This window comes from Gambusia affinis, linkage group LG24 (genome assembly GCF_019740435.1).
Source record: "Gambusia affinis linkage group LG24, SWU_Gaff_1.0, whole genome shotgun sequence".
Lineage (NCBI taxonomy): Eukaryota > Metazoa > Chordata > Actinopteri > Cyprinodontiformes > Poeciliidae > Gambusia > Gambusia affinis.
In genome coordinates this window covers 2,761,438-2,785,428 of record NC_057891.1, presented here as the reverse complement: position 1 = coordinate 2,785,428, position 23,991 = coordinate 2,761,438, and the positions used below count along the sequence as shown (strand labels likewise).

The following is a 23,991-nucleotide window of genomic DNA, read 5'->3' as shown; positions in this document are numbered from 1 at the left end:
AGAGATATGGAGGGCCAACAAGGACAAAATTAAATAAACAGATCATTAAATCTTGGATTTAATGATGATAAAGTTTCTAAATTATTATTAGGAACTTTATCACAAAGTGAAGCACATTAAATAGAGAGACATGTTTGAAAACCTTTATTTCTGCTAACTATGATGATTTTCCACTTACAGCTAATGAAAACACGACATTTAAAATTAGAATATCACATTACACCACAAAAAAATAAAAAAATAAAAAAATACAAGAACCACAGTTTGCAGACAAAGTAGTGTTGTGGGATTAAAGTGATGAGTATAGCTGCTTTGTTATCACATGCTAGGCGGCTATTGTTGCACTTATTGTAACAGTGAGTCTTAATGGTTTTCTTGGATTGCAAATTAACCAGTATATTCATCTCCAACAAAATAATTAGTACACAAAACCCAATGAGTCCAAAATACACATCAACCATATTTAGACCGACCTCTATGCTCAGTTACATGAGCCTACAGCGCCATCTAGCGACCAAACAGGCAATATAACACATTTGGTTCCTGTATCTGCTCTCCATTTTATTTCTCTGATACAATCAATAAAATCCAGTGTGAACACATTTATATCACACAATGCAACATAATGGTGGCAGCATCATGCTATGGGACCAATATAGAGCTAAAATGGAGCCATTAAGTTTAATCCAATACCGAAAATTGTTAATCTAACACTTCATTTCCAGCTCCCATGAGAATGCCTTTTATTTATCAAATTCATGCAGCATAACGGCATTTATTCTTTATGTTTTTATATCATAGCTCAACAAACTGATGTCTACATTTTTCTAATTTCTTTTTATCTCTATAGATCTCCTCATTATTTCCCAGGTGCCACTGATAGGATGCGTTATGATAAAAGTCAATGTCCATACACAACCTGTTGGATCATGTACATCCACAAACTGATCCACATACTGACACAAGTAAATCTAAGTTCATCCAGACATTGAGTGCTCATGTTTATTTGCCAGTGATTGCTAAGGTTGGGTTTACAAAGAGAGAAGATGCTAAAAGTTCATCATAATGAAGGTAAAACATGTCAAAGACAACAGGAAGATTTGACCATTGCCTGGAAATGAGGATGTTAGGAAATACAGATCAAGTTAAAGTTGTAGGAAGGAAGTAAAGGAAACAAGAGCTTAAAATACGACTGAAGAAAAGAGAAGTTACATTAAAGTTCCTTTTTGAGGATAAATAAACCAAAGACCAAGAAGTGAGATAAAAAAAGATAAACAGAGAGAAAAAGGATGAAGTTGAACGAGAGAAGAACACAGAGAGAGGAGATGAAATGAAAGGTTTGGAGGAAGTCTAAAACTGGGCCGTGAAACAAGGAAGTGATGGAAAGAGAAGATTATCTGTCTGTTGGGTTAATAAAGGATAAAGTAGCTCAGTGTTCGACATCGTGACTTTATTCAACACATCAGTAAACATTTCCTCAGCATCAGTTCATATAAAACAAGAAAACACAGAAAAGTCCATGGTAAACTCCAGATGTCCCATCATGCCATGCTGTCTCCAGGTCGCTTCATCTCCATCACCACGGTGGGCATGGCGGACAGCGGCGTGGAGTAGGCGGACGCCATGCTCTGCACGCCAGCCAGCAGGATGCGCCAGCTGTACCGCAGGGCTTTACAGATGTTCTGCACCACAGAAGAAGAAGGTTAGTGGATCTTTCTTCATGCTGAAACTGCGACTGGACAATAAATCAATATAAATCACAATAGATACATGATCAATATCAACAGGTATTACAGCTGATAGAATATTCAGTATATGGAATATTCACTGAACTCTGATCCAGAACCGCACAGCATTCTGGGAGATGTAGGCAGAGGGAAGACTTGAGCTACTCCAACTCTCACGACTAGCTACAGCTAATGGTTACCTAGCAACAACCTGCTGAGTAACTTGTGCAGCAGCAGTTTAATGTTTTGTCACCGTTCCTCATAACTGCTTAAAACTGAAAACTTTTGATGAAACAGGAAATGCAACGCCACAAAAAACCTAATCAGTATTTATCAATACACTGATATGAAATGCTCATATCATGGTGCAGTTTTCAGTCGTGTCGTCCAGCCCCAGCTGAAGCCTTCTCTGGTTTCCAGTTTGAACTTTCAAACCAACAATAGAATCTGCCTGGAGATTTCAGATCCAGAAGTGATCATATTTTATAGCGATTATATTTTTGTTTCCTCTGGAAAGAGGAAGGAGGACGAGGAGAGAGGAAGTGAAGACCACTCTCATACCAACCAGAACCAGTGAGACCAGTAGGACTGGTGGGAAAACGGTTCTGGTCTCCAGTTCAGCTTTCAGCGCCTGCAGGTCGTCATGGTGGTCCAGTTGGTTCTCCCACAGTCCACAAACACGACAGGTGATTCCACTGGCCTCCACCAGCTCACAGATAAACAAATATGGAGGATTATAGTGACACCTAGCGGCCTCTTTTAGTACTGCATCTAGAAATAAGGTTTAATGGTGATCAACTGTCCACTGGATCAACAGAACCGGACAAAATGTCCATCTGGACGCCGTCCTCTGGGTCTGGACCCAGACGTTTCCTTACAATGTTATCTCTCTCTCAGTGATTGAGACTCTCTGGTTATCTGCTCAGGGAGGTGGGGTCAAAGGTTAGGACTACAAAGCAGAGTCAATGTTTAACAGCTGCAGCTAAAAGACTGCTGGAATGTCAATGTAGGGCAGTAGCTTAAATATATCAGTGGATGTCACCAAAATGTTAGATTTGTTCTTTGAGTTATGGAAATTGGTAAAGTGTGTCCGTTAAAGAACGCCGTACTTGGCGTCCGTTACGGTGCGCTGGCAGTACAACGGTCAGTATTTGCTGTGAATTCTGAAGGTAAGCAATACTGACCGCCAGCTCCTCAATGTAGCCAAATGTTACTTTTAATGTCCAAATAGTTAGTTTTGTATCGTTTTGTCTTTTTCTTCTTTTTATGTTGACACGCAGTATTTGCTGTGAATTCTGAAGTATTTGCTGTGAATTCTGAAGGCGGTTGGCCAAGCGCTTGTCGGGTGGCCGAATAAACGATCTGAACCACGATCGCAACCCGTGTGTGTCCGATTCCTGCCTCAAGTTTCCTTCCGACAACAACAATTAAAGAAAAACACAACGCAGAGTCTAAGGAACAGCGAGGTCTCATCCCACACTTAAAGGGTTACATCTTTGGTGCCGTGACCCGGATCGTGGCGCTTCAAGATCACCTAGGCAACAACGCCAGCAGCCCGGTTACCCAACGGTTTCGTTCGGGCAGTTAGTTGAGTATACAATTTGAGTTACAATTTGTGTGAAGCTGAAGCTGCAACATATTATTTTAGTGTCATTTTTATTGCACTGTTAAGGTAAAAAAAAAAAAAAAAAAAAAAAAAAAAAAATTCTTTGTGAACTACATTTTGTTTGAAATATTTCTTATATTGTGACGATATCCTGTTTCTTTTTTTTTGTCTAATTAGAATTTGTGTGAGTGCGTTAAGATAATCTAATTATTTATTTATCTTTGACTTATAAAAAAAAAAAAAAAAGTTAATTACATGTTGTTTGAAATATTTATTATATTGTGATTATATTCTGATAATTTATATAAGTTTAACTGTAATTTTGGGAGTGATTCAAAATAACTGTGCCACAAAGTTATTTATGTATTTATTTATTCATTTATTTATTCACAATTAAACGCTAAAAAGGGAACATACACATACAAACATACATTTTGGCTGTCTACATTAATTAAAAAAAAAAAAAAAAAAAAAACAAAACGAGAGATCTTTGAAAATAATGAATAACTACGCAGTTACCCCAATGAGGCAGATGCCCTCTATAGTAGCATCCAGCCACCTACTTACCCCTGAACCAGCACTGAGCCACAAATTCGACTCCCCAGGGGTGCCACACACCTACCTACCTGGAGGAGGAGCAACAGCTGATGCCAGCAACCAACCACCAGCAGTGAGGCCAGAGCCAACTAACCAACCCACAGGACTTAATGGCCAGCAGCTACAGTACCACACCCCAGTTCCCCAGCCCCATGATGGAGGAGTGAACACACAGCCCACCCCTGCAACCCCAATTCTGTCACCTTATGTGGATCAATATACTTCTACCCCTTGGACTGGCATGCATATGACTGCAGCAATAAGCCCCTCCCTACCACCTCCGGTTATGACAGGGGGCCAGATTATGCAGCAGCCTGCTGCTCCAGCCCTCCATCCACACCCAGTAGACTTTTATCAGCCAGTGAGTCAGCATCCCACAGGTTATGCTGGATATCCCACTGTGCCTCAAGCTCCACTGTATTCATCGGCCAGTGGTCCATGGGGTGTACATCCAAACAGGCCCAACCCTCAAATTATGAATCACGCAGCTCACAACCATACAGATCCGTTCTCACGGACACGGCCGGGCTGCGTACGGCGGATTTCTGCAGACCCACCAGGTGAGAAGTGTTCCTATATTCACCGGTAATGCTGATAGTAGGATGCTGGTGGAGGATTGGATTCGGGACATGCAATATCTCCTGGAAGCGATTGAGCTCCCGCCACACCTGCGGTTTTCCACTGTGGTGCGTCATCTGAGTGGCGAGGCCAGGAAATTAGTCCTGAACCTACCTCTACATAACCAAACCCCTGAGATGGCTTTTGAAGAACTGAGGGCTGAGTGCGGGACACACAGAGCTCCCTAGATCCACTGGCTGACTTCTCTGGCGGAGCCAAAGACCAGGGGAGTCTGCCTGCTCATATGCCATATCGCTGGAAGCTACTCTGAGAGCGGTAGAGGACAGTCAAAGAGGTGGCAAGCCATTTCCAGACAGGGACTGCAAACTCACCCGGCAGTTTTAAGGGTCTTAATGATGAGGAGGTATACATGAGGATCGCGCCACTTAAGCCCAGGCTCTTAAGCTTCCGAGAGCTGCAGGCTGAGCTCAGAGACATGACCAAAGAAACTAAACAGTTCCAGTCATTCCACAAATCAAAGCGAGCTCACACCCAGATCCAGACTGCATCTGGCAGCAGCCCAACTGTGAATGTGGAAGAGACCACCCATGTATCAGAGTTGTCAGAGCTTACCGAACTGGTTAAAAAGTTAGCTCTTTGCCAAGCAGAGCAAATGACTAAATTGACCTACCTTGAATCAAGAGTTACTGCTCCATTTCCTGCCCCACCACCACAAGTCCAGGCACCCATAGGGCCTCCAATCCGAGCCCAAATCTCAACTGTGACATGCCACAGGTGTGGTAAACAAGGGCACATAGCTAGAGTCTGCAGAGCAGTGTTACCAGATCCCAGTAAAATGAATGGGAACAATCCCCACCCAGCTCAGCCTTTAAACGAGTAGAGCCTGTGGTCACCGGGGCAACCATGGGCGAGCAGGCAGACCCCCAGCCACAAGACATAAAGATGACTGATGGAGGAGAGAGCACTCCACTAGTGGGACCTAGAAATGAAGGTGAGGTGGAAATCAGTGGAATGAAGTGCAGAGCTCATTGACTCTGGCTCTCAGGTAACCAGTATTACCCACAGCTACTGGTCCAACCACCCAATCCTTCAAAAACAGAAGTTACAGCCCTCTCAGATACCTATAGAAGGTGCAGCTGGTCAGAGTGTAACCCACCATGGTGTTCTACGCATTAACTTGAAAGTGTTGGAAAAAGAGTTTAAAAATGTGCCAGCTTTTGTAGTTGAGGACTCAGAATATCGCCTGTCTGTCCCTCTGCTGATAGGAACTAATGTTCTCCGTGCTTCCAGAACTCATCTGCAAGCAACTTATGGCCAACAATTTCTCCAGCATGTCAGAGAGAGCCATCCAGAATGGTACACCTCCCTCTTGGAGGTTGGTGACACAGGACATTATAATGTGGAGGACAGAGTGGGTCCGGCTGTGTATACAGGTCACAAAATACACATCCCTGGGGGAAAAGAAATGGACTTAATGTGCAAGGTGACAGCCGGCCCACAGAGAAGGACTTATACAGCACTGATTGAGGGCCATCATTCCTTGAAGCTTCCTCAAGACCTTCTGGTTGCCAAGATCCTTACTAATGTGAAGCGAGGGCGCACCCCTGTCAGAGTGATGAACCTGTCTCAATATCCAGTCACCATTAAGCCACACACACAACTAGCCAATGTTTCCCTAGTGGATGGTGTTGTGGATTTCTCAGACAAAAAGCAGGGCCAAAGCTGTGGAAGCAGGTCCAAAGACACATGTCTGAATCTGACCCAAGTAATATCGAGTTGTTGTGTTGACCTGAGTAAAGCGGCAGTCGAGGATGAGAACCAGCGCCACTCTTAAAAAGCTGGTAGAGAGGAATGCTGATGTATTCTCCCAACATCCTCTAGATTATGGTCACACAAAGACAGTGCAACATGAAATTCCACTAGTGGACTCCAAACCATTCAGGCTCCCCTATCGCAAGATTCCCCCATCACAGTGGCAAGATGTCAGAAAGATGTTGATTGAGATGGAGGTGGCAGGGGTAATAAGGCCCAGTAAGAGTCCATATGCTTCACCTGTAGTGGTGGTGACAAAAAAAGATGGCTCACTACGGTTGTGTATCGATTACCGTAAACTAAACTCCTGCAGCACAAGAGATGCATTTCCTGCCAAGAATAGAAGAGGCTCTGGAAGCATTGGGGCAGGCCAAGTTTTTCTCCACGCTTGACCTCACTTCAGGCTATTGGCAGGTGGAGGTGGCGGAGCAGGACAAGCACAAAACAGCATTCAGTACACCAATGGGTCTGTTTGAGGCCAACCGGATGCCTTTTGGGTTACAGAATGCTCCATCAACCTTCCAGAGGCTCATGACTTGCTGTTTTGGAGACCTGAACTTCACCCATCTTCTAATATATCTGGATGACCTTATCATCTTTTCTAAAACCTTTGATGAGCATCTAAACAGACTGCAGTTGGTGTTCGATCGGCTCCGGGAACACGGTCTAAAACTGAAACCCTCTAAATGCCAGTTGATGAGAAAAGAAGTGCAGTACCTAGGCCACCTGGTATCTGCTGAGGGAATCCGGACTGACCCAGAGAAGATTCATAGAGTCAAAGACTGGACCAGGCCAACAAACCGCAGAGAGGTTCTGCAATTTCTAGGGTTTGCTGGCTACTACAGGCGCTATGTCAGTGGTTACTCTGTCCTGGCAGCTCCTTATACCGGCTCACTAGTGGTGACCCAAGAATGAAGAAAAAAGGGGAAAAAAGGTCTGGCTTCTGACCCACCATTCTTATGGACAGAGGAATGTGAGGAGGCATTCCTGGCCCTAAAGCACAGACTTACAACTGCGCCAGTGTTGGGATACCCGAACTACAACCTACCGTTTGTGCTTCAGACAGATGCATCAGGGAAGGACTAGGTGCTGTCCTGGTCCAGGTTCAAGATGGTATAGAGAGAGTCATAGCCTTGAGCCGAGGGTTGAGTCCAGCAGAGGCAAGGTATCCCGCCCACAAGCTAGAGTTCCTGGCCTTGAAGTGGGCGGTAACAGACAAATTCTATGACCACCTCTATGGGCGCAAGTTCTCTGTCCAGACAGACAATAACCCCCTCAAGTACATCATGAGCTCTGCAAAGTTAGATGCCACGGGGCAACGGTGGGTCTCCCGTTTGGCTGCTTTTGACTTTGATATCCAGTACCGGAGAGGACAAAGCAATGTGAATGCTGATGCCCTCTCCCGTATGTCCAACCAAGAGGTCACAGAGACTCTGCACTCATGCCCTCTGCGGGTGTGCAGCAAAAAGCCTGAACAGGATGCAAGTCAGTCCATACAAGATCCAGACAACTCCTCAAAGCAGAACACAACGACCTCAGCCAACTTGGACTCAGAATCACCAGGGTCTAATGAGCCATACAGAGACATGGGTATGGAGTCACTTCCCGCCATGACAAAGCAAGAGATCCGCGCAGGACAGAAGGAGGATCCTGTTATTGGCCCTGTCTGGCACTACAAAAGTCGGAATGTGAAACCCAGTCGGAGTGAGAGGGTCAGTAGTGGCCGACAGATCTGTCTTCTCCTAAAAGAGTGGAAGAGGCTAGTGATCAGAGACGGTATCATGTACCGTCGCAGCCGTGATCGTCAAAGAGGAGTGGTGGAACAGCTAGTGCTACCAGAGAAGCTGCGCGAGGAAGCTATGAAGGCTCTTCACAATGACTCTGGACACTTGGGTTTTGAGAGAACAGTTCAGATGTTAAAAGAGAGATTTCATTGGCCTCAGATGTTCCAAGAGATAAAGATCTGGTGTGAGCAGTGTGAGAGATGCTGCCTCAGGAAAACGCCAACATCAGGAGTCAAAGCTCCATTGGTCAGTATTCACAGTAATGCCCCCATGGAACTAGTATGCATTGACTTTTTGACTTTAGAAAAGTCAAAGGGTGGAATGGAGAATGTCCTTGTGGTCACGGATCATTTCTCACGCTACGCACAGGCATATCCCACTAAAGATCAAAAGGCCAACACAGTGGCCAGGGTGCTGTGGAGAAACTTTTTCTGCCGTTTTGGACTTCCTGCTAAGTTGCACACTGACCAGGGGCGCAACTTTGAAAGTGCTGTAGTGAAGGAGCTGTGCAAATGTATGGGCATCACTAAAACCCACACAACCCCCTACCACCCACAAGGCAATGGCATCACTGAGCGGTTCAACGGACACTCATGAATATGCTCGACATTAGAGCCACATCTAAAACCTCGGTGGCACGTACTTAGATGCAATAACCTGCATATATAATTATTTCCTCCATGACTCCACTGGGTATACACCATATTTTCTGATGTTCGGCAGACATCCTAGACTCCCAGTTGACCTCATCTTTGGGCTCCAGACTGCTAATGAACCAGGAGAATACAGTGCATATGTTCAGAGACTCCATGACTGTCTGTCACGGGCATACGCCCAAGCAAACCAGACTTCTCATCAGGCCAAAAGTCAACAGAAAAAGTATTATGACCAGAAGGCAAAGGGTCAGATTTTCAACCAAGGGGACAGAGTCTTAGTCAAAGTCTGCCATGTAGAGGGAAGGCAAAAACTAGGGGACAAGTGGGAGTCTCAACCTTACATTGTGATGAAAAAGCAACCCAACATACCTGTGTATGTGGTGCGACCAGAAAACAGCAATACTGAGAGGGTGGTCCACCAGAACCTTCTTACACAATGTATGTTCCTCCCAGTAGAGCAGGCAGAGGCGGGCACAGCAGAAGAGATAATGGAGAACGCAGAGGCTATGACAAGACAAGCCTCTGGAATGCAGGGGATGGGGCACTCAGAGCCCGAAAAGTTGGAGGAAATTGTGGAGGAAGTCGAAGGCGAGACAACAAATAAACAGGTTGAGCAGCCTGAAATGGATGGAGTGAATATACCAGACAGAAAATTTAAAGGGTGGACGGAACATGTAACAGATGGGAGTATCACTGCAGCCCCTGGACCCAGTGCTCTTAGAAGGAACATGCAGAGGAATCGACAACCCCCAAAGAGATTTTCCTGTGAGTCACAAGTAGTGGGAACTGAAGACACTGAACAAAAGATAATAAGAGGACGGAAGCTGTGGGAGAAAGCTAAAGCCAGAAAAGCAGTAAAACACTTAGAAAATTCCACTTAATGGAGTACATGCTAGCCATTTCACTGACACATCACACAGTTTTATTTTTTTTATTTATTTTTTTATTCATTTATTTGTATGTTCATTGTTGTTTTGTGTCTAGCCTGATGACTGGGGCGCCATCAAAGAAACAACGGGTGAATGTAGGGCAGTAGCTTAAATATATCAGTGGATGTCACCAAAATGTTAGATTTGTTCTTTGAGTTATGGAAATTGGTAAAGTGTGTCCGTTAAAGAACGCCGTACTTGGCGTCCGTTACGGTGCGCTGGCAGTACAACGGTCAGTATTTGCTGTGAATTCTGAAGGTAAGCAATACTGACCGCCAGCTCCTCAATGTAGCCAAATGTTACTTTTAATGTCCAAATAGTTAGTTTTGTATCGTTTTGTCTTTTTCTTCTTTTTATGTTGACACGCAGTATTTGCTGTGAATTCTGAAGTATTTGCTGTGAATTCTGAAGAAGCGCTTACGCTGTCGGTGGCGAATAAACGATCTGAACCACGATCGCAACCCGTGTGTGTCCGATTCCTGCCTCAAGTTTCCTTCCGACAACAACAATTAAAGAAAAACACAACGCAGAGTCTAAGGAACAGCGAGGTCTCATCCCACACTTAAAGGGTTACATCAACAAGCATAAAAATCTGAAGTTTACTTTTAATCCATGTACATTTATGTTCTTCATTAACATGTTTTATTATTTCCAGGTAAAAATTTGACTATACTTCACATCAAACATTTTTATTTTCATTAATATATTTTCATATTAATGCTGAGAATCTTTATTGAACAGAAAAGTGACAGTAGAATGTCCAACCAGGTCAAAGATCATCTTACCTTCCGACATTTCTTACACCTTTTCTTCCTCTTTCTCTTCTTCTCCTCCTTCCTCCTCCTCCTCTCTTCCTCTTCCTCCTCTCCCTCCTCTCCCTCCTCTATCAGTGGTTCATATTTATCTGGAAGGATGCAGAAATAAACGTCTTTGGAGGTTTTCTGTTGCTTCTTCCCCTCCAGAGGAGCTGCGGCCTCCTCCTGCTCCTCCGCTCCCATCCCTCTCTCCTCTCCTTTCACCTCCTGCTCCCGTTTTACGGCTGAAGGACCTTTGAAACGAGGAGGAGTCAAACTTTATGAGTAGCCTGAAGCTCCCCGCAGACTCAGGAAACGGGGGAAAACATCAGATTACAGAGGAATGTGGAGAGTTTGGGGAATTCAGATGTTCAGCAGGTTGTTCATTTTGAAGAAAAATCACTAAAACTCTGAAAACCAACAAAGACATGAAGCCATTCCTCTAAACTGTGAAAGTTTTCTTTTCTGGAAAGTAAACTGAAAGCCTCCTAAAAATAGATGACTGTTGTTGAAGAGATCAGTTTTTCTCGGACTTGTTAGTTTCAGTTCTGATGTGAAACAGGATCCAGTGATTTCAACCTCAACTGGATCTTCTTGGTCTTCACTTGGTTCTGGATCTTCCCCAGATATATTTATGTATCATTGTTCATGAACCAGGCCATCCATAAACACCTTACAGCACAGATTATTCTACTGAACTTGTTTCTCATTTTCAGCCAGCGTCTTCACGGCTTTGGTTTCCATGACGTTTGTTCTTGTACATGATTGATGAACATCTTGGCTGATTTTTTTTACTTTCTCATGATGTCACTCAAGGAAGAGGAATGTTTTTATCAAATCCACAGCGTTGCCTCCAATTTATTCAAATGTTGTTAATTAATTACAGATGGGACTTTAAAGAGTTAATTTTATTTAATTAATTACATTGATCTTAATGCAATTAATCATATTTTTCTCTGCTACCTACAAAAATCCCAAGCTGGAACCTTTCTTTTCATGCGTTTCTGGTACACCTATAAATCTGGCGCACAAGTTACATCCACTAACAACTATGATGGACGACAAAGTTGTCTTTCTCAGTCCACTGGGGGTTAATTTCTGCTTCTAAGATGATCTGATTGGATTATTGTTGTACTAAAGGAAGTTATCTTATCAGCAAAACTATTCAAGCCTAAAATAGCATCTCAAAGCTAAACATGTTGCTAATGCTAATGTGGGCGTCCATAAATGATCATAAACTTTGCTCCAATCTGATGAACAACAGATTAAAAACTATAAAGTATCAAGAATTTACCAGTAAAAATTTATTTTGAATTGAAAATGCCGCTTATTTTGTTTGGTTGGTTTTTCATTAAAATGTGATTAATTAATGACCTGGATCTTCTGATAGGATGGGATGACCATGAATTTATCTTAATATTATTTTTTTTGTCCTGGATTTTTTTGACTCGTTTTTGACTTGAACTTTGACCAGGAACTAAAACGTTGGCATCAACTCAGAACCTCCCTGGTTTGAGTTTAGATTTCTGTTTGAACGGTATGACTGTGAAATACGTTTCTCTCATTTTTCACTCAGGCAGGAACAAGAACAACTATTTTAATCCTCAGGGCCTTGAGGAAGAAACCAAAGAAAGTTCAGAAGATTATGGAAGAAGATAAAAAGTTTAAGTCAGAAGCTTGTTCACATTTGGCTGTTTTATTAAATCGTCACAACAGGAAAGTCCAGTGCTGTGTAGAAATATATCACATAGATCAGCTGCTACACACACTGACATGAAACTAAGACTTCAGGGTGAAGCAACTTTGCACATTTAAACAGCTTCATGGATAAATACAGACGTAATAATTTCAAACATTGTCACATTAACCTAAATGAACTACAATTAACCAACAAACCCGGAAGAAAATGGCTTCCATGTTTTCTGTTTTTTAATCTACATGTGTGGGTTTGTGTTGTTAAGTAGTGTGTTCCCCGAGAGGCTGATGCTCTCTGGCTTCATGAGGCTTTCTGGGATTTTGATGCTTTTTGACCCTGAAGAAAGAAAAACAAAAATAAGAGGATAGGAAGTGGCTGCAGATATTAACATAATCTTGATTTGTTCTTTTGTTAAACCGGTAAAAGCTCTTCAACCATTCAGTCTCCTTCTGTAACTAACTTGTCTCTTTTTCAACTTCATTTACAAAAGCTGCTAGTGACAGACTAAACACCAAGTCACATTCTTGAAGTTTTCTGGTAACATGAAGGTGACGGCAGAATGCAGCTGCTGGAGAAACCTAAATGAGCGTAATGGAAATAAAGTCATCTGAGGTGTGACCACGCATTCAGAAAGTTGCTGGCTACTTGAAATGTCATGTAACAGTTTGTTCAAAAGCCTGTCAGCGCTGACAGGAAGTGGGCATCCTGTGTGTGTTCGAGGTTGTGTGTTTTCTGTTACGAGTCTATGTGGAGTGATAACAGGAATTTGGTTTCAGTGGTTTTCATTTGCTCAGCCCTCTAGTTTCATTTATGTTCACTGACCTGAAACGCTGCACCAATCAACTTAATGGGAACTCAAGCTCCATCTAAAATGTTTCTGACACAACAGCAAGACTAGATTCTCTCTGAATGTTTGAGTGGATGGCTCAAAAAGACTCTTTAATCTTTTAGAAACAGAAAATGAGGAACACATGAGACATTCAGAACATTTCTGAGGTATAACATGGTCATGGGGTCATTCATCCCACAAAAGTTTTAATTACCAAAGTCAGACGCCACCAAGTTCAAAGTCTGGTCAACTGGCCAGAGTCAAGAAGATAAGGTCAGTTTGCTGGGCAGGATCACAAAGACCCAAGGCCTAGTCAAAGTTCACCATCAGGTCACAAGAGTCAGGCTCCAAACTTCAAACTAATGAGAACCAAGACTAGGAATCCAGTTTAAAGACCTCAAGGTCCAATGGTTGTTGATGTAAGGACAAGTCAAACCTGAGACCAACACAAACCAGTCGGAAGGTTTTGAGTCAAACTTTAAAACCAAGTAGGAGAATTGTTGCAGTTCAAAGCTAAAACTATGAAAGTCCTGACGAGTCGAGACTAGACAACGTTGAAGGAAAGACCGAGTGGGTGGTACTTCAAACGACTTTCTACTGTTTTATAGATGTAAACAACTGCATCAAGTGGAAGACCCAACTTTGGCTCTCAGTTAGCTTAGCTACATCGTAGCTAGCTTCCACTCAGCAGCCATTGTGTTTATTTATCCTGTTGTAAATGTTTCTACTGTCAATCAGGACAAACTTCCTGTTTCTTACATTTCCTTCAGGCAGACTGACGGTCAGCCCATTCGGGGTCTTCACTCCCAGACTCAGCTTCTTCTTCCAGAGGTAATAATACTCCACACACTCTGACAGGGATTTGGACCGAACCTAAAACACACAAAACGCGTCACATATGTTGTAAATCAGACATTTCTGCATACACACTTTGATTGGTTCATATTGGACCAGAACCGGACCGAGACCCAAACTCACCACTTTCTGGACGCTGCTGAAGTCTTTATGGTGGATCTGCAGGGATTTAACCAGCAGCTTTTTCTCGGCGGCGCTCCACTGAACACCTGCAACACACAAGATGTTAATGCGACCTGCTGTATTTCTGGGTTCAATCAGACATTACTGCCTGGTTCTGATCAACAGGTACCAACTGACCGGTCTGGTTGGAGGAGATCTTTGGTTCGGATAGCATCCTCTCCACCGTCAGCTGACAGAGAGAACAGATTACCATTAGATCAAACAGAAGAAACTAACAAAATAAAAACGCATCAACAAACCACCAGCAGTCACTTAAACTAGAAAACATTCCCATCTATTTTTTTTCTTACTATAGATAATTATTCTAGAAGCCGATGGTGATGTTTTACCAGGAAGTCTCCTTTGCACTGTGCCAGCAGCTGCAGGGCGTGTTCTGGCCCGGCCCGGGCTCCTGGTACCACACTGGACCGGGCCATCATCAGCAGAGCCTCCACTGCAGCAACAGAACAAGAACGTTTTAAATTCATTTCCAAATTAAGAACGTTCTGTAGCTGTTTTTATTTCTCTGACCTCTCTGCTGATCCACGGGGCACTCCATCTCATCATACGGCGTCCACAGCAGCAGTGCATTGTGGGAGTCGGCCCAGGCATATTTTCTGTCCCGTAAAGACGGGATCTCGGCCTGGAAGCTCTTCCCAAAGTTGATCCGCCTGAGATTAACAGCTCACATTTAGTAAGGGACGTTATTCCTAAAGACGGACCTCAGAAGTCAAACACGTACGGCTTGATGCCTCCTGTTGCTATGGGCTCTGCTGGAGGACAGGCGGTTGCCATAGGAACGGGTTCACCTAAAACTGTCAATCAGAGAGTCGTATTAAGGCTACAGTTTTATGAACATATTTTTATAAAACTCACATGCTGGAGCTGTAACCCAACATGTCGCCCACTCAGTCTCGTTTCTCAGTTTTTTTCAGGACTTACTGTGCAGCTGCATGGTGTCTGCTCTCTGCTGCCTCCTGGTGGGGACGGAGTGGTACAGCCCCGTCCCAGGCCTGTCGGGGCGGAGCATCGGGGGAGGGGTGTAATGACCTGGATCATCCGTCTGAACCCGGCTGCCTTCAGCCTCTTCCTGCTCTTTCAGATGCATTATGCTGCAGTAGAGGACAGCGCCCCCGTTGGCTGGGGTGGGCGTGACGCCTTTCTTCTGCCCGGACATTCCTCTGGTTTGGACCGGGACTGAAACGGGCATTACGATGGACACTGGGCTTTGAGTGGGAGGAGAGTTGTCCTAAAGACAGCAAGGACAGAAACGTCAAAATGTTCAGTTTAAACTTTTTAAACTGCTCTTTATTCTGGCCACTAGAGGGCAGGCTTTCTTTATAAATCTAAGCATTTCTACAGAATACCTTTTAGAACAAAAGTGTGAACATCTAAACTATGTTTAAATAAACATTTATGACATCTTTTGTCAAACAGAACCAGTGAGGCATAGTGCGGACCTTTTTCAGGCGTGTTGGCGATCTGAAGCCGCTGTGGGAGCGCATGTGTCCGTTTAATGCTGGGAGACTCTTAAAGTCACGGTTACACACCGTGCACAGCAGCCGGGACCTGCTTCCAGAAACACAACATGAAACCATCTCCATCTCAGACATCGCTGATGATCACCAGGTAACAATGATTACCTGGAGTCCAGAACCCCAGTGGCTCTTAAAGGCTGCACCTGCTTCACCTGGGACCAGCAGAGAAAACACAACTTAGACACCTCAGAGTGTCAGATTGATTTATTTTCAGCTAAACAGCATCAAGACGAACCCAGTTCCAGTCTGGTTGGCTTTCAACCCCTTTTCTTGGCCCTCTTCTTCCTCCTCTGCTCTCATCCTTACAGCTCCGCCCTGCAGATAGGCCCCGGGTGGGACCAGAACCACTGCAGGCTGGACCTCTGTCCAGAGGGGAGAAGCTGGTCTCAAGGCTGCCGGCGGCCTCCTCCGCTTCGCTCTGCACCGGCAGGAGGTGCTGGGCTCTCTGGTGGGGATGGGTGCTGTCGGAGGACGGGCAGTAGCTGCTGGGGTCGCTGGGAGAAAGCGCGGCGGTGGGGTCCCTGCTCAGCTGGTTGGACGTTTGTTTGGGACAACCTGTCCGCATCTGAAGACCTGGACTGGAGACGGCCGGCGTTGGAGGGTAGTGAGGACTTGGACCTGGGGTTGTTGGGCTACAGAAGGGCTGCTGGGTGTTGTTTCCATGGTAACCCTCATGGTAGAACTGGTTGTTGGGGAAATCCTCAGCAGGGGAAGAGCTCATCTCAATGGAGCTCCATCTGCCCAAGGCGTCAGCTGCAGAGGTGGAGCCCAGAGGAGGACACTGGACCTGGGACAGGGTGGGGGACATGGAGTCCCAGGTGGGCGGGGCCTGACCTGCTGGGTTGCTGTGATCAAACACGCCGCCGGCATGAATTGATGGAGTGTTATAGGCTTTGGCTGTTCGCTCCACCTCATCCGTGTGGGGCGTCTCACTGGTGCTGTACTGATACTGGGAGGGTGACTGGTTCTGGAACAGATGATCAGGAAACTGTCAGAGTCTCTGCTGGTTCTGCTGGGTTAGCAGGATGATGATTCTTACCTGGTAGGGGAACGCGCTCCCGTTGAGATAACATGACAGATCGGAGGACGGCTCACACTTGCTCCAGTCAGTGTAGTCCAACTCTGGATCCGGGTTCTGGTTGTACAGGAAGTGCTGAGGTTGGGGAGTGAGTTGAGGGGAGCTAACCTGAGGACTGTGGAGGAGAGGGGAGTGGTAGGAGGAGTTGACCTGGGCTGAATGGAGGTGAGCAGAGGTCATCTGGGGCTGATAGAAGAAGTGGGAGGGGGATACCTCCATCTGCGGCGAAAGGTGTGGGGAGGCGACCTGCGGCTGTGTGAGGTGAGTGGAGGTCATCTGGGACTGGGGGAACTGAAAGGAGGAAGCCTGGGTCTGCAGTCTGAGGTTCGGCGAGGTTACCTGACACATGTGAGGGGACGTATTCTGGGGCGGATATACATGAGGCGAGGACACCTGGAAAAAACAAATGTTTAGAAGCAAGCAAAGCTTTAGAGATATTAAATCTGTTTTCATGAACTAAGCAGGAACCTTGGCAGGAGAAAGGTTTCCATGGTTCCTGAATAAGGAGGTGGAGAAAGGAGGGAGGGAGTGTGTCCGAGAGGACTGGTGGATGATGGGAGGAGGAGACCCTGCTGGGAATGTCCACAAGTCAGACATGTCTTCATGCACACACACTGCTGTGGATCCTGAGCACATGGATGGATAGAAACATGGTTTATGTGCAGCAGGTAATGTTTTATCTGGACAGCATCACCTGTAGAGAGACAGATTACAGAGGAAAACACTTTCAATCACAAGAAACCCAAAATGTTCCAGACCTGTCAATTAGAAGAACAGTCATTGAAAGGCTGAGGTAGAGCAGCAGGTCTTTGTTCAGTTCGAGTTTCAAAATGATTCAGACCTTTTCTTTCCTCCGATACCATTAGTGGTGAACTGGGTCTAACACTGAGTCTGACTGATCAAAAAGGTTTCTTGAACAATGTCGTTTGAGTAGAAGAGACCAAAGACAAAATGTTTGACCACAAAGCGCAGAGCAACATTTGACGTCATTAAACACGGAGCTGGTAAGCACGGAAGTGGAGGAGTGATGATCTCCACTTCTTGTTCAGCCACAAGTCTGGGGCACCTTGCAGTAACTTGGTTCTAACTGGGTCATGAAAGTTTCTCCACAACGGTAGGGTCCTGCTAAGACGCGAGTTCCTCCAAGGTCACCACCGAACGGTTGGTGGTGAGGATCGTTTGAAGTCCAAGGAACTTCAGCCAATCCTCCACCACATCCCGGCTGCCAGCTCAGCCTCAACGCCTCCAGTAAACCCCGGTCTACATCTGGGTACGCCTACTGACTTCCCCTCTGTCTCTACATGGCCCTGATCACCAGAACCCTAGAACCACCACACAGTTTTGCTCTTGCACTCCAGCCATGTGGACCTTCAACTACTAGACGCTTTGTGGCCTCAATCCAGGCCTGTTGTACCAACCACTGCCTGTAAACTCTTTGCTCAGCATATTGGGGTTATGTTTGTCCCCATGTGGACAGATCTGGGTATTTTTGATGGACTCCGTCCTGGAGAATCAAATACATTTCAGGAATCATTTTTAAATATGGAGGATAAATGAAGACATTAGGACTAAGTTTTGTTAATGCTGCCGTGTTCCTAACTTCTGTCCGAAATGCTAACCTTTCAGCAACTATCAGAGCAGATCTTCTATTGTTGCTGATGTACACACCACACAGAAGCGACATGTATCTGTATGACTAAGTGTGAACGTGTGATAACAGGACACAACTCAGAGTACGCACCCAGAAATGATAAACCCAGCTTCCTTCTCACTAATGATTTCAACTTTTCAAAACAGAAAACTACATTCTATCTAAAACCCTCTTAGTTTTACAACCACATTTAGATTTTTTAAAACTGGATTTGAATGAAACTGATTAAAATCTTAGTCTGAATTTTCGAAGGAAGAAGCTTTTTATAGATTTGAAACGGCTTAAACTGAGAACTCGTCTTCAATACTTCTCCTTTGGAAATTCAAATATCAAAGAAACCATAAAACATGCCGATTAAAATGTTCAGAGAACACCTTTAAAGGTTGACACATAATAAACTAACAGTAAAATGATAATATGTAGGACATATGCAGAGATGTTAGCATAATCATAAAGTTTAAATGAACATTTCTCACCTGAAACATCACCGACTCCGATTCACCGACTCCGGCTGAGTGTGTGTGAGTCTGGTTTTGTGTGTTTGCGTGTTGTCAGGAAGTGGTCACATGTTCTTCCTCTCTCTGGTCGACTCATTAGACTCTGAGCTTCTTCCTCATGATGACGACTTTAGATCAACCAGCTCAAAAATAGAGTAGACTCTCAAATAAAACTCAGTTCAAAGGGAACGTGTTCAGTTCCAATTTAAGATAATATATACGTACATATCTACATATATGTATATATACATACTTTACTGTCACATCACTCAGTGAAACACTTTATGCAGATTAACACAGACTGATGTTTTCAAGCTTTTATGAGTTAATGAAACAGTTAATGAAAGTCTAACATTTCAGATTAAAGTATCAGACCAATAAAATAATATTTAATGAAAGTATGTATAATACCTGTTTTAAAAGGTTTTTCTTTTCAAAAAGTACATTTAATCTGACAAACAGGACTCATCAGATCCACGTTCTAATACATTAATCTAATTTTCTTTAGACATTCTCCCCATCATCTTGTTTGGTTCCTCCTGAGGTTCTTCTAAGTATCTCAGCTGAACTTTTTTTTAATCGAGACTTTGTGGTTGTTCCTGGAATCAGCTGCAGCCACGCCCTCACGCCTTAACGCTCCAGGTTGACCACTGACACCACTGAGACCTCCACTGTCCGCAACTTCTCTATTCTGCTTTTAGCCGTTGATGATTCTGGAGTTTCACCTTCGCCTGTTGTTATTAATTGGGATTGCTACATCTGCCATTGCTGGATGTGGCTCTAGTCACTACTGACTGGAACTAGTCAGTAGTCTGACTAGTTCCAGTCAGACTACTGGCACTAGTTGACTGGACCTCTGCCAAACTGGGTCAGCCATTTTAAAGAATGGGGGATATTTGGGCAATTATTTGTATTTTTGTCATTTTTGTAACTTTTCAAGTCAAGGTCAGGTTTATTGATCATAATTGATTTGTAAATGCAATAAAAGGGTAAAAGACCCAAGAAAGCAAATACTTTTTGTAGAGACTATGCATCATGTGCTTCAGTTATTTATGATAGCGCATTAGTGTTGGTCATGGTGACATTTAAATATAATAGACTGACTTATTTCCTCTGTATAAAATAAGCCTAAATTATAGTAATGTAGTCCAATCAGTCAATCAATCCATAATACAAAGAGATGACAATAATAAAGTCAGACAGATGTTAAAACCTAAGAACAAAATCTAATAGAACAAATTCAGATGAACGAAAAATCCACCAAGCGGAACATTTGTCAGTTAAAAAGAAGGTCAACTCCGGAAACATTACAGGGACGGACTGAACGGAAACTCCAGTATTAAACATGACCTTTTACTTCAGAATAAGAGCACAGATACGACTCGACTTTAATTCAGTGCTTTATAGAAGCGCCCAATTAATCGGCTTAAATATGAAAAATATGCTAATTATCTGAATATTTGGTTCGATTAAAATATCAGCAGACATAACAAGAAATTTAAGAGCAAGTTAAAGTAATACTTTAGCTGCTAAAAGAATGATGTTAAATATTGAAACAAAAAAATCCCAATCATCAACAGATTACCAAATTAGACACACATTTTATGACAAATGTATGTAAAAGACCTTTAAAAAAAAACGGTATTAAAGCTCAAATATTTAAATTAAACTTAAAACATAATTCACAAACACCATCAAATTTCGTCTGGTTAGAGAAATAAGTAAAAAATGAAGACATATCAATAAAAAGAAATGTAAATCAGCCAAATAACATGAGTGTTTCAAACACAGATGGTAAGTGTAAGATGTTAAAAAGGTTATGAAAATTCACATTCTATATAATAATAACTTATTTTTTGTGTTTATTTGTTTCAAAATATAAATCATATGAATTTTTATAGGAAAACTGTACCATGACATGTATTTTCATCTGTTTATATGGTTTCCAAACACATCAGTGGTCGGCTTTTATTCTGAAGGGTGTAACGGAAGTTGTGTTTCTAGTGGGCTAAACGGACACCGCTGGTGTACAGAAGCAGCGTCTCCTTGGGTCAGGTCAGTAGCTCTTTTACAGATATATCCATATTTTAATGTATGGTTTAAAGCAGTGACCTTCATAAAACTGTTTTTATGTTGGTTTCGCCGCAGAAACCGGAAGAGAACAATGCTAAAGCTAATGCTAACACTGCTGTTGGAGTTCAAAGAGGGCGGGGCTAGTCAAGCGTCCGCTCGGTTCCTCAAATTAAATAAATATTAATTATTAAAAATAATAAATAGAAACGTCTTTTTGGTGTAAAAATGCTAACTAAAAGTAAAATGAACTTTTATTTAAATATAATTTATATTTATGGAAATATTTTTGGGAAATAAACCTTAACTCCATATTATGTTTTGTTTACTAATTTTTAAAAGTTTAACAATAACCAGAGGTAGGCAGAGTATCCAAAAATTACACTCAAGTAATAGTAGTACAACTTTGTAATATTTTTACTCAAGTTTAAGTAAAAAGTGGCCATCCAAAAAAAAGCATTTGTGTTAATGTCACAACTACTGAATAATTTTTAAAAATTTAATATTTTAAAATTACATAATCAGATGGATCAAAATATAAAGTTAAGTGGAAATTGTGATAATTTTATATTAGTAACAAAATGAGGTAGAAGAAAAATTATCCAAATCAGTTTCTTCCAATAAAAACTGATGAAACTTTAACCAAACCTGCGTGTGTGTGTCTGGTGAGTTTCTGGACAAAACATGTTTGTTTTTCATTTAGAGATTTTTTCATTCAGAAATTTTACTCAAGTCGGAGAAATAGTTCATAATAAAATTACTAAAGTACAAATAAAAAAAAGCAATGTACCAGTAGTAAAATACTACCAAAAGTAATTTATTTCAAAAGTTACATAAGTAAATGTAATTGAGTTACTACCCAGCTCTGACAATAACACTACCCACTGTAAATGTGAATAAACTGCGTCTTGTATGTGACCTCTGACCCCTGATCCCAGGTGTGATGAAGCTTTAGACCCCAGGAGGATGATGCTGTCCCACCTCAGAGGGACGTTTTGTGTCCTGAGTGCTGGAGTCCAGAGGGCCTGGAGCGGCTCCAGCTGCCTCTTCATGGACCCGTCCAGTCCTGGGTTGGTCCTCCAGTCTCAGTCCACTGATGTGTTCCAGAACCTGGCGCTGGAGGACTGGATCGACGCCCACGTTGACCTGCAGCAGCGCAGCGTCCTGCTGCTGTGGAGGAACCGGCCCGCCGTCGTCATTGGCCGCCATCAGAACCCGTGGGCCGAGTGCAACCAGCCAGCCATGAGGAGCGCTCAGGTGCCTGTGGCCAGGAGACGCAGCGGTGGCGGGACAGTCTACCACGACCTTGGGAACCTCAACCTGACCTTCTTCGCTTCCAAGAAGGCGTATGACCGGCGGAGGAACCTGAAGGTGGTGACGGACGCCCTGCGGAGAGTCCAGCCGCAGCTGGACGTCCAGGCCACGGACAGATTGGACATTTTACTGAACGGAAGCTACAAGATCTCAGGTAGGCTGGCGCCCCCTGCTGCTGATCTAGAGTCACAGCTTTAGTTATTACATCAATACTGTATAATGTGTATTGATGATTTTGATGATGACATTTCACAAAGTGTAATGTTCATTAGTTCCTCAAGTGGTGACTAATGTTTTTATTTTTGTATTTTGATGATGGAAAGCACATTGAATTTCCTTGTTGCTGAAATATGCTATACACCTGAACTTGACTGATTGACTGATTGATTGATTGATTGATTCCTATTGTTGTCATTAATGTTGTTTCAGGCACAGCGTCCAGACTCAGCAGGAAGTCCTCCTACCATCACTGTACCCTCCTCCACTCTGCAGACCGCTCTGCCATTGCCTCTCTGCTCCGCCCCTCCTGTCCCGGTATCCGTAGCAACGCCACACCCAGCGTCCCCTCACCTGTGGCCAACCTGACAGACCATGCCCCCTCCCTGCAGTGGGAGGAGCTGCTGGAGGCTGTGGTGCAGCAGTACAGCTCAGGTGCTCTGTGCTCTTTGCTGTCTGGGTGAAAACGGTGAGGTCCGGTTAGTTAATGTCTTTCTGTACTCTCCTTCTCCAACCAGCAGAGTTTGGCCTCACGTCTGCGTCCCAGTGCGTTGACCCAGCAGACGAGGCTCTGTTTCCGGGCGTGGCCAGCATGGAGGCGGAGCTACGCAGCTGGGAGTGGACGTTTGGGAAGACGCCAAAATTCAGGATGGAGACGGAGCTGGAGTTGAGGGACGAGCGGCCGGAGGCTCGCTGCAGCGCTCAGCTCCAGCTGGAGGTGAAGAACGGGCGGGTGGAGAGCTGCCGGGTGGAGGTACCGGCCTCCTGGCTTCCTGAGCGGCTCAGCGCCTCCCTGGCCCAGGTTCTGCTGGGAGAACGCTTCTGTCCTCACAGGGCCGCCGCTGCTCTGAGCGCGCTGCTGCGCTGCGAGAGCGGGCCGCTGCACAGCCGCCTACACAACCTGTGTGACGTCCTAGTGGCTGCCATGGGCTGAGGACTGATGCCCCCTGCAGGCTGCTACTGTCATTACAACAGTCAGACACAACAAGCTCCACATACTGTGGCTCCTAAACTGTTTTAACCAGGATACAATCATAAAAAATGTGTACGGAAGAAGATTAAGGCTGATGAAAGCAAAAGAGTACACACTTTATTCTTAAAATTATGGTTTTAATCTCAAAATTCTAGATTTACGTCTCAAAAAAAAAGTGAGAATTCTGACTTTAATTTCATAATTCTGACTCTAATCTCAAAATTATTTATTTTTTCTCCAAATTTGATATCGATCTCTATTTTTTTTTTCCCCAGAATTCTTTCCATCTATCTTTCTTTGGCCCTAATCATCTTCCGTATACTTAAGAATGAATTCAAGAAGAGCTTTAAGTATTTTTTTCTATCACACTAACATTAGTCTGACCTGATATGAGACTTATTATGGGCTGCTGTTTACATAAAAAAATCTTAATAACCAAAGTTTAAATGTGTTTGAAAATAAAGACTATTTTTACATGTGGGCATTTTTATTCATTTTCAGTACAACAACATGTAATATAGTTATAATTAATGTTTATAAAAAGAAAGATGTAAATACAAAAAAGCGCATGCGCAGCAGTTCATCTCCAAGCCATGTGTCCACCCGGAGGAGCTAAAATGAAGATGTG

The 23,991-nt window shown here is 43.6% G+C and overlaps 3 protein-coding genes across 5 annotated transcripts; 1 reads left to right on the top strand and 2 right to left on the bottom strand.

Moving 5' to 3' along the window:
• Positions 1–194: 194 nt before the first annotated feature.
• Positions 195–10,703, bottom strand: LOC122827123 (uncharacterized protein C1orf115-like). Its single transcript, XM_044109736.1, has 2 exons — positions 10,476–10,703; positions 195–1,682 (listed from the first exon to the last, which is right to left on the bottom strand). Exons 1-2 carry the CDS (start codon positions 10,686–10,688, stop codon positions 1,542–1,544), a joined length of 354 nt encoding a protein of 117 aa, XP_043965671.1. The 5' UTR covers positions 10,689–10,703; the 3' UTR covers positions 195–1,541.
• Positions 10,704–12,161: 1,458 nt separating this feature from the next.
• LOC122827054 lies at positions 12,162–18,941 on the bottom strand. 3 transcript variants are annotated; one of them, XM_044109598.1, is made up of 14 exons: positions 18,770–18,941; positions 17,111–17,336; positions 16,604–17,035; positions 15,800–16,531; positions 15,670–15,716; positions 15,487–15,598; positions 14,969–15,275; positions 14,769–14,841; positions 14,558–14,697; positions 14,377–14,480; positions 14,165–14,216; positions 13,988–14,073; positions 13,769–13,882; positions 12,162–12,516 (listed from the first exon to the last, which is right to left on the bottom strand). In XM_044109598.1, the coding sequence occupies exons 2-14, from the start codon at positions 17,276–17,278 to the stop codon at positions 12,481–12,483; spliced, it is 2,403 nt and encodes an 800-aa protein (XP_043965533.1). In that variant the 5' UTR covers positions 17,279–17,336; positions 18,770–18,941; the 3' UTR covers positions 12,162–12,480. The 3 variants fall into 3 exon arrangements, with proteins under 3 accessions (XP_043965533.1, XP_043965535.1, XP_043965534.1); XM_044109600.1 differs by having other exon boundaries at positions 17,111–17,268; XM_044109599.1 differs by having other exon boundaries at positions 15,487–15,595; positions 18,770–18,938.
• On the top strand, positions 13,792–23,839 carry lipt1 (lipoyltransferase 1). Its single transcript, XM_044109717.1, has 5 exons — positions 13,792–13,840; positions 20,749–20,845; positions 21,799–22,328; positions 22,604–22,825; positions 22,909–23,839. Exons 3-5 carry the CDS (start codon positions 21,827–21,829, stop codon positions 23,322–23,324), a joined length of 1,140 nt encoding a protein of 379 aa, XP_043965652.1. The 5' UTR covers positions 13,792–13,840; positions 20,749–20,845; positions 21,799–21,826; the 3' UTR covers positions 23,325–23,839.
• Positions 23,840–23,991: the final 152 nt, after the last annotated feature.

Bases quoted from the DNA above. Each gene is read 5' to 3' on its own strand.
- LOC122827123 (XM_044109736.1), bottom strand. From the start codon at position 10,688: ATGGGAGCGGAGGAGCAGGAGGAGGCCGCAGCTCCTCTGGAGGGGAAG. The intron at 1,683-10,475 runs GTAAGATGATCT...TCTGTGGTGCAG, and splicing joins GGTGTAAGAAATGTCGGAAG to AACATCTGTAAAGCCCTGCG.
- LOC122827054 (XM_044109598.1), bottom strand. From the start codon at position 17,278: ATGTGCTCAGGATCCACAGCAGTGTGTGTGCATGAAGACATGTCTGAC. The intron at 14,698-14,768 runs GTACGTGTTTGA...TGTTAATCTCAG, and splicing joins GCAACAGGAGGCATCAAGCC to GCGGATCAACTTTGGGAAGA. The intron at 13,883-13,987 runs GTGAGTTTGGGT...TGTGTGTTTTAG, and splicing joins TCAGCAGCGTCCAGAAAGTG to GTTCGGTCCAAATCCCTGTC.
- lipt1 (XM_044109717.1), top strand. From the start codon at position 21,827: ATGATGCTGTCCCACCTCAGAGGGACGTTTTGTGTCCTGAGTGCTGGA. The intron at 22,329-22,603 runs GTAGGCTGGCGC...ATGTTGTTTCAG, and splicing joins CGGAAGCTACAAGATCTCAG to GCACAGCGTCCAGACTCAGC. The intron at 22,826-22,908 runs GTGCTCTGTGCT...TTCTCCAACCAG, and splicing joins GGTGCAGCAGTACAGCTCAG to CAGAGTTTGGCCTCACGTCT.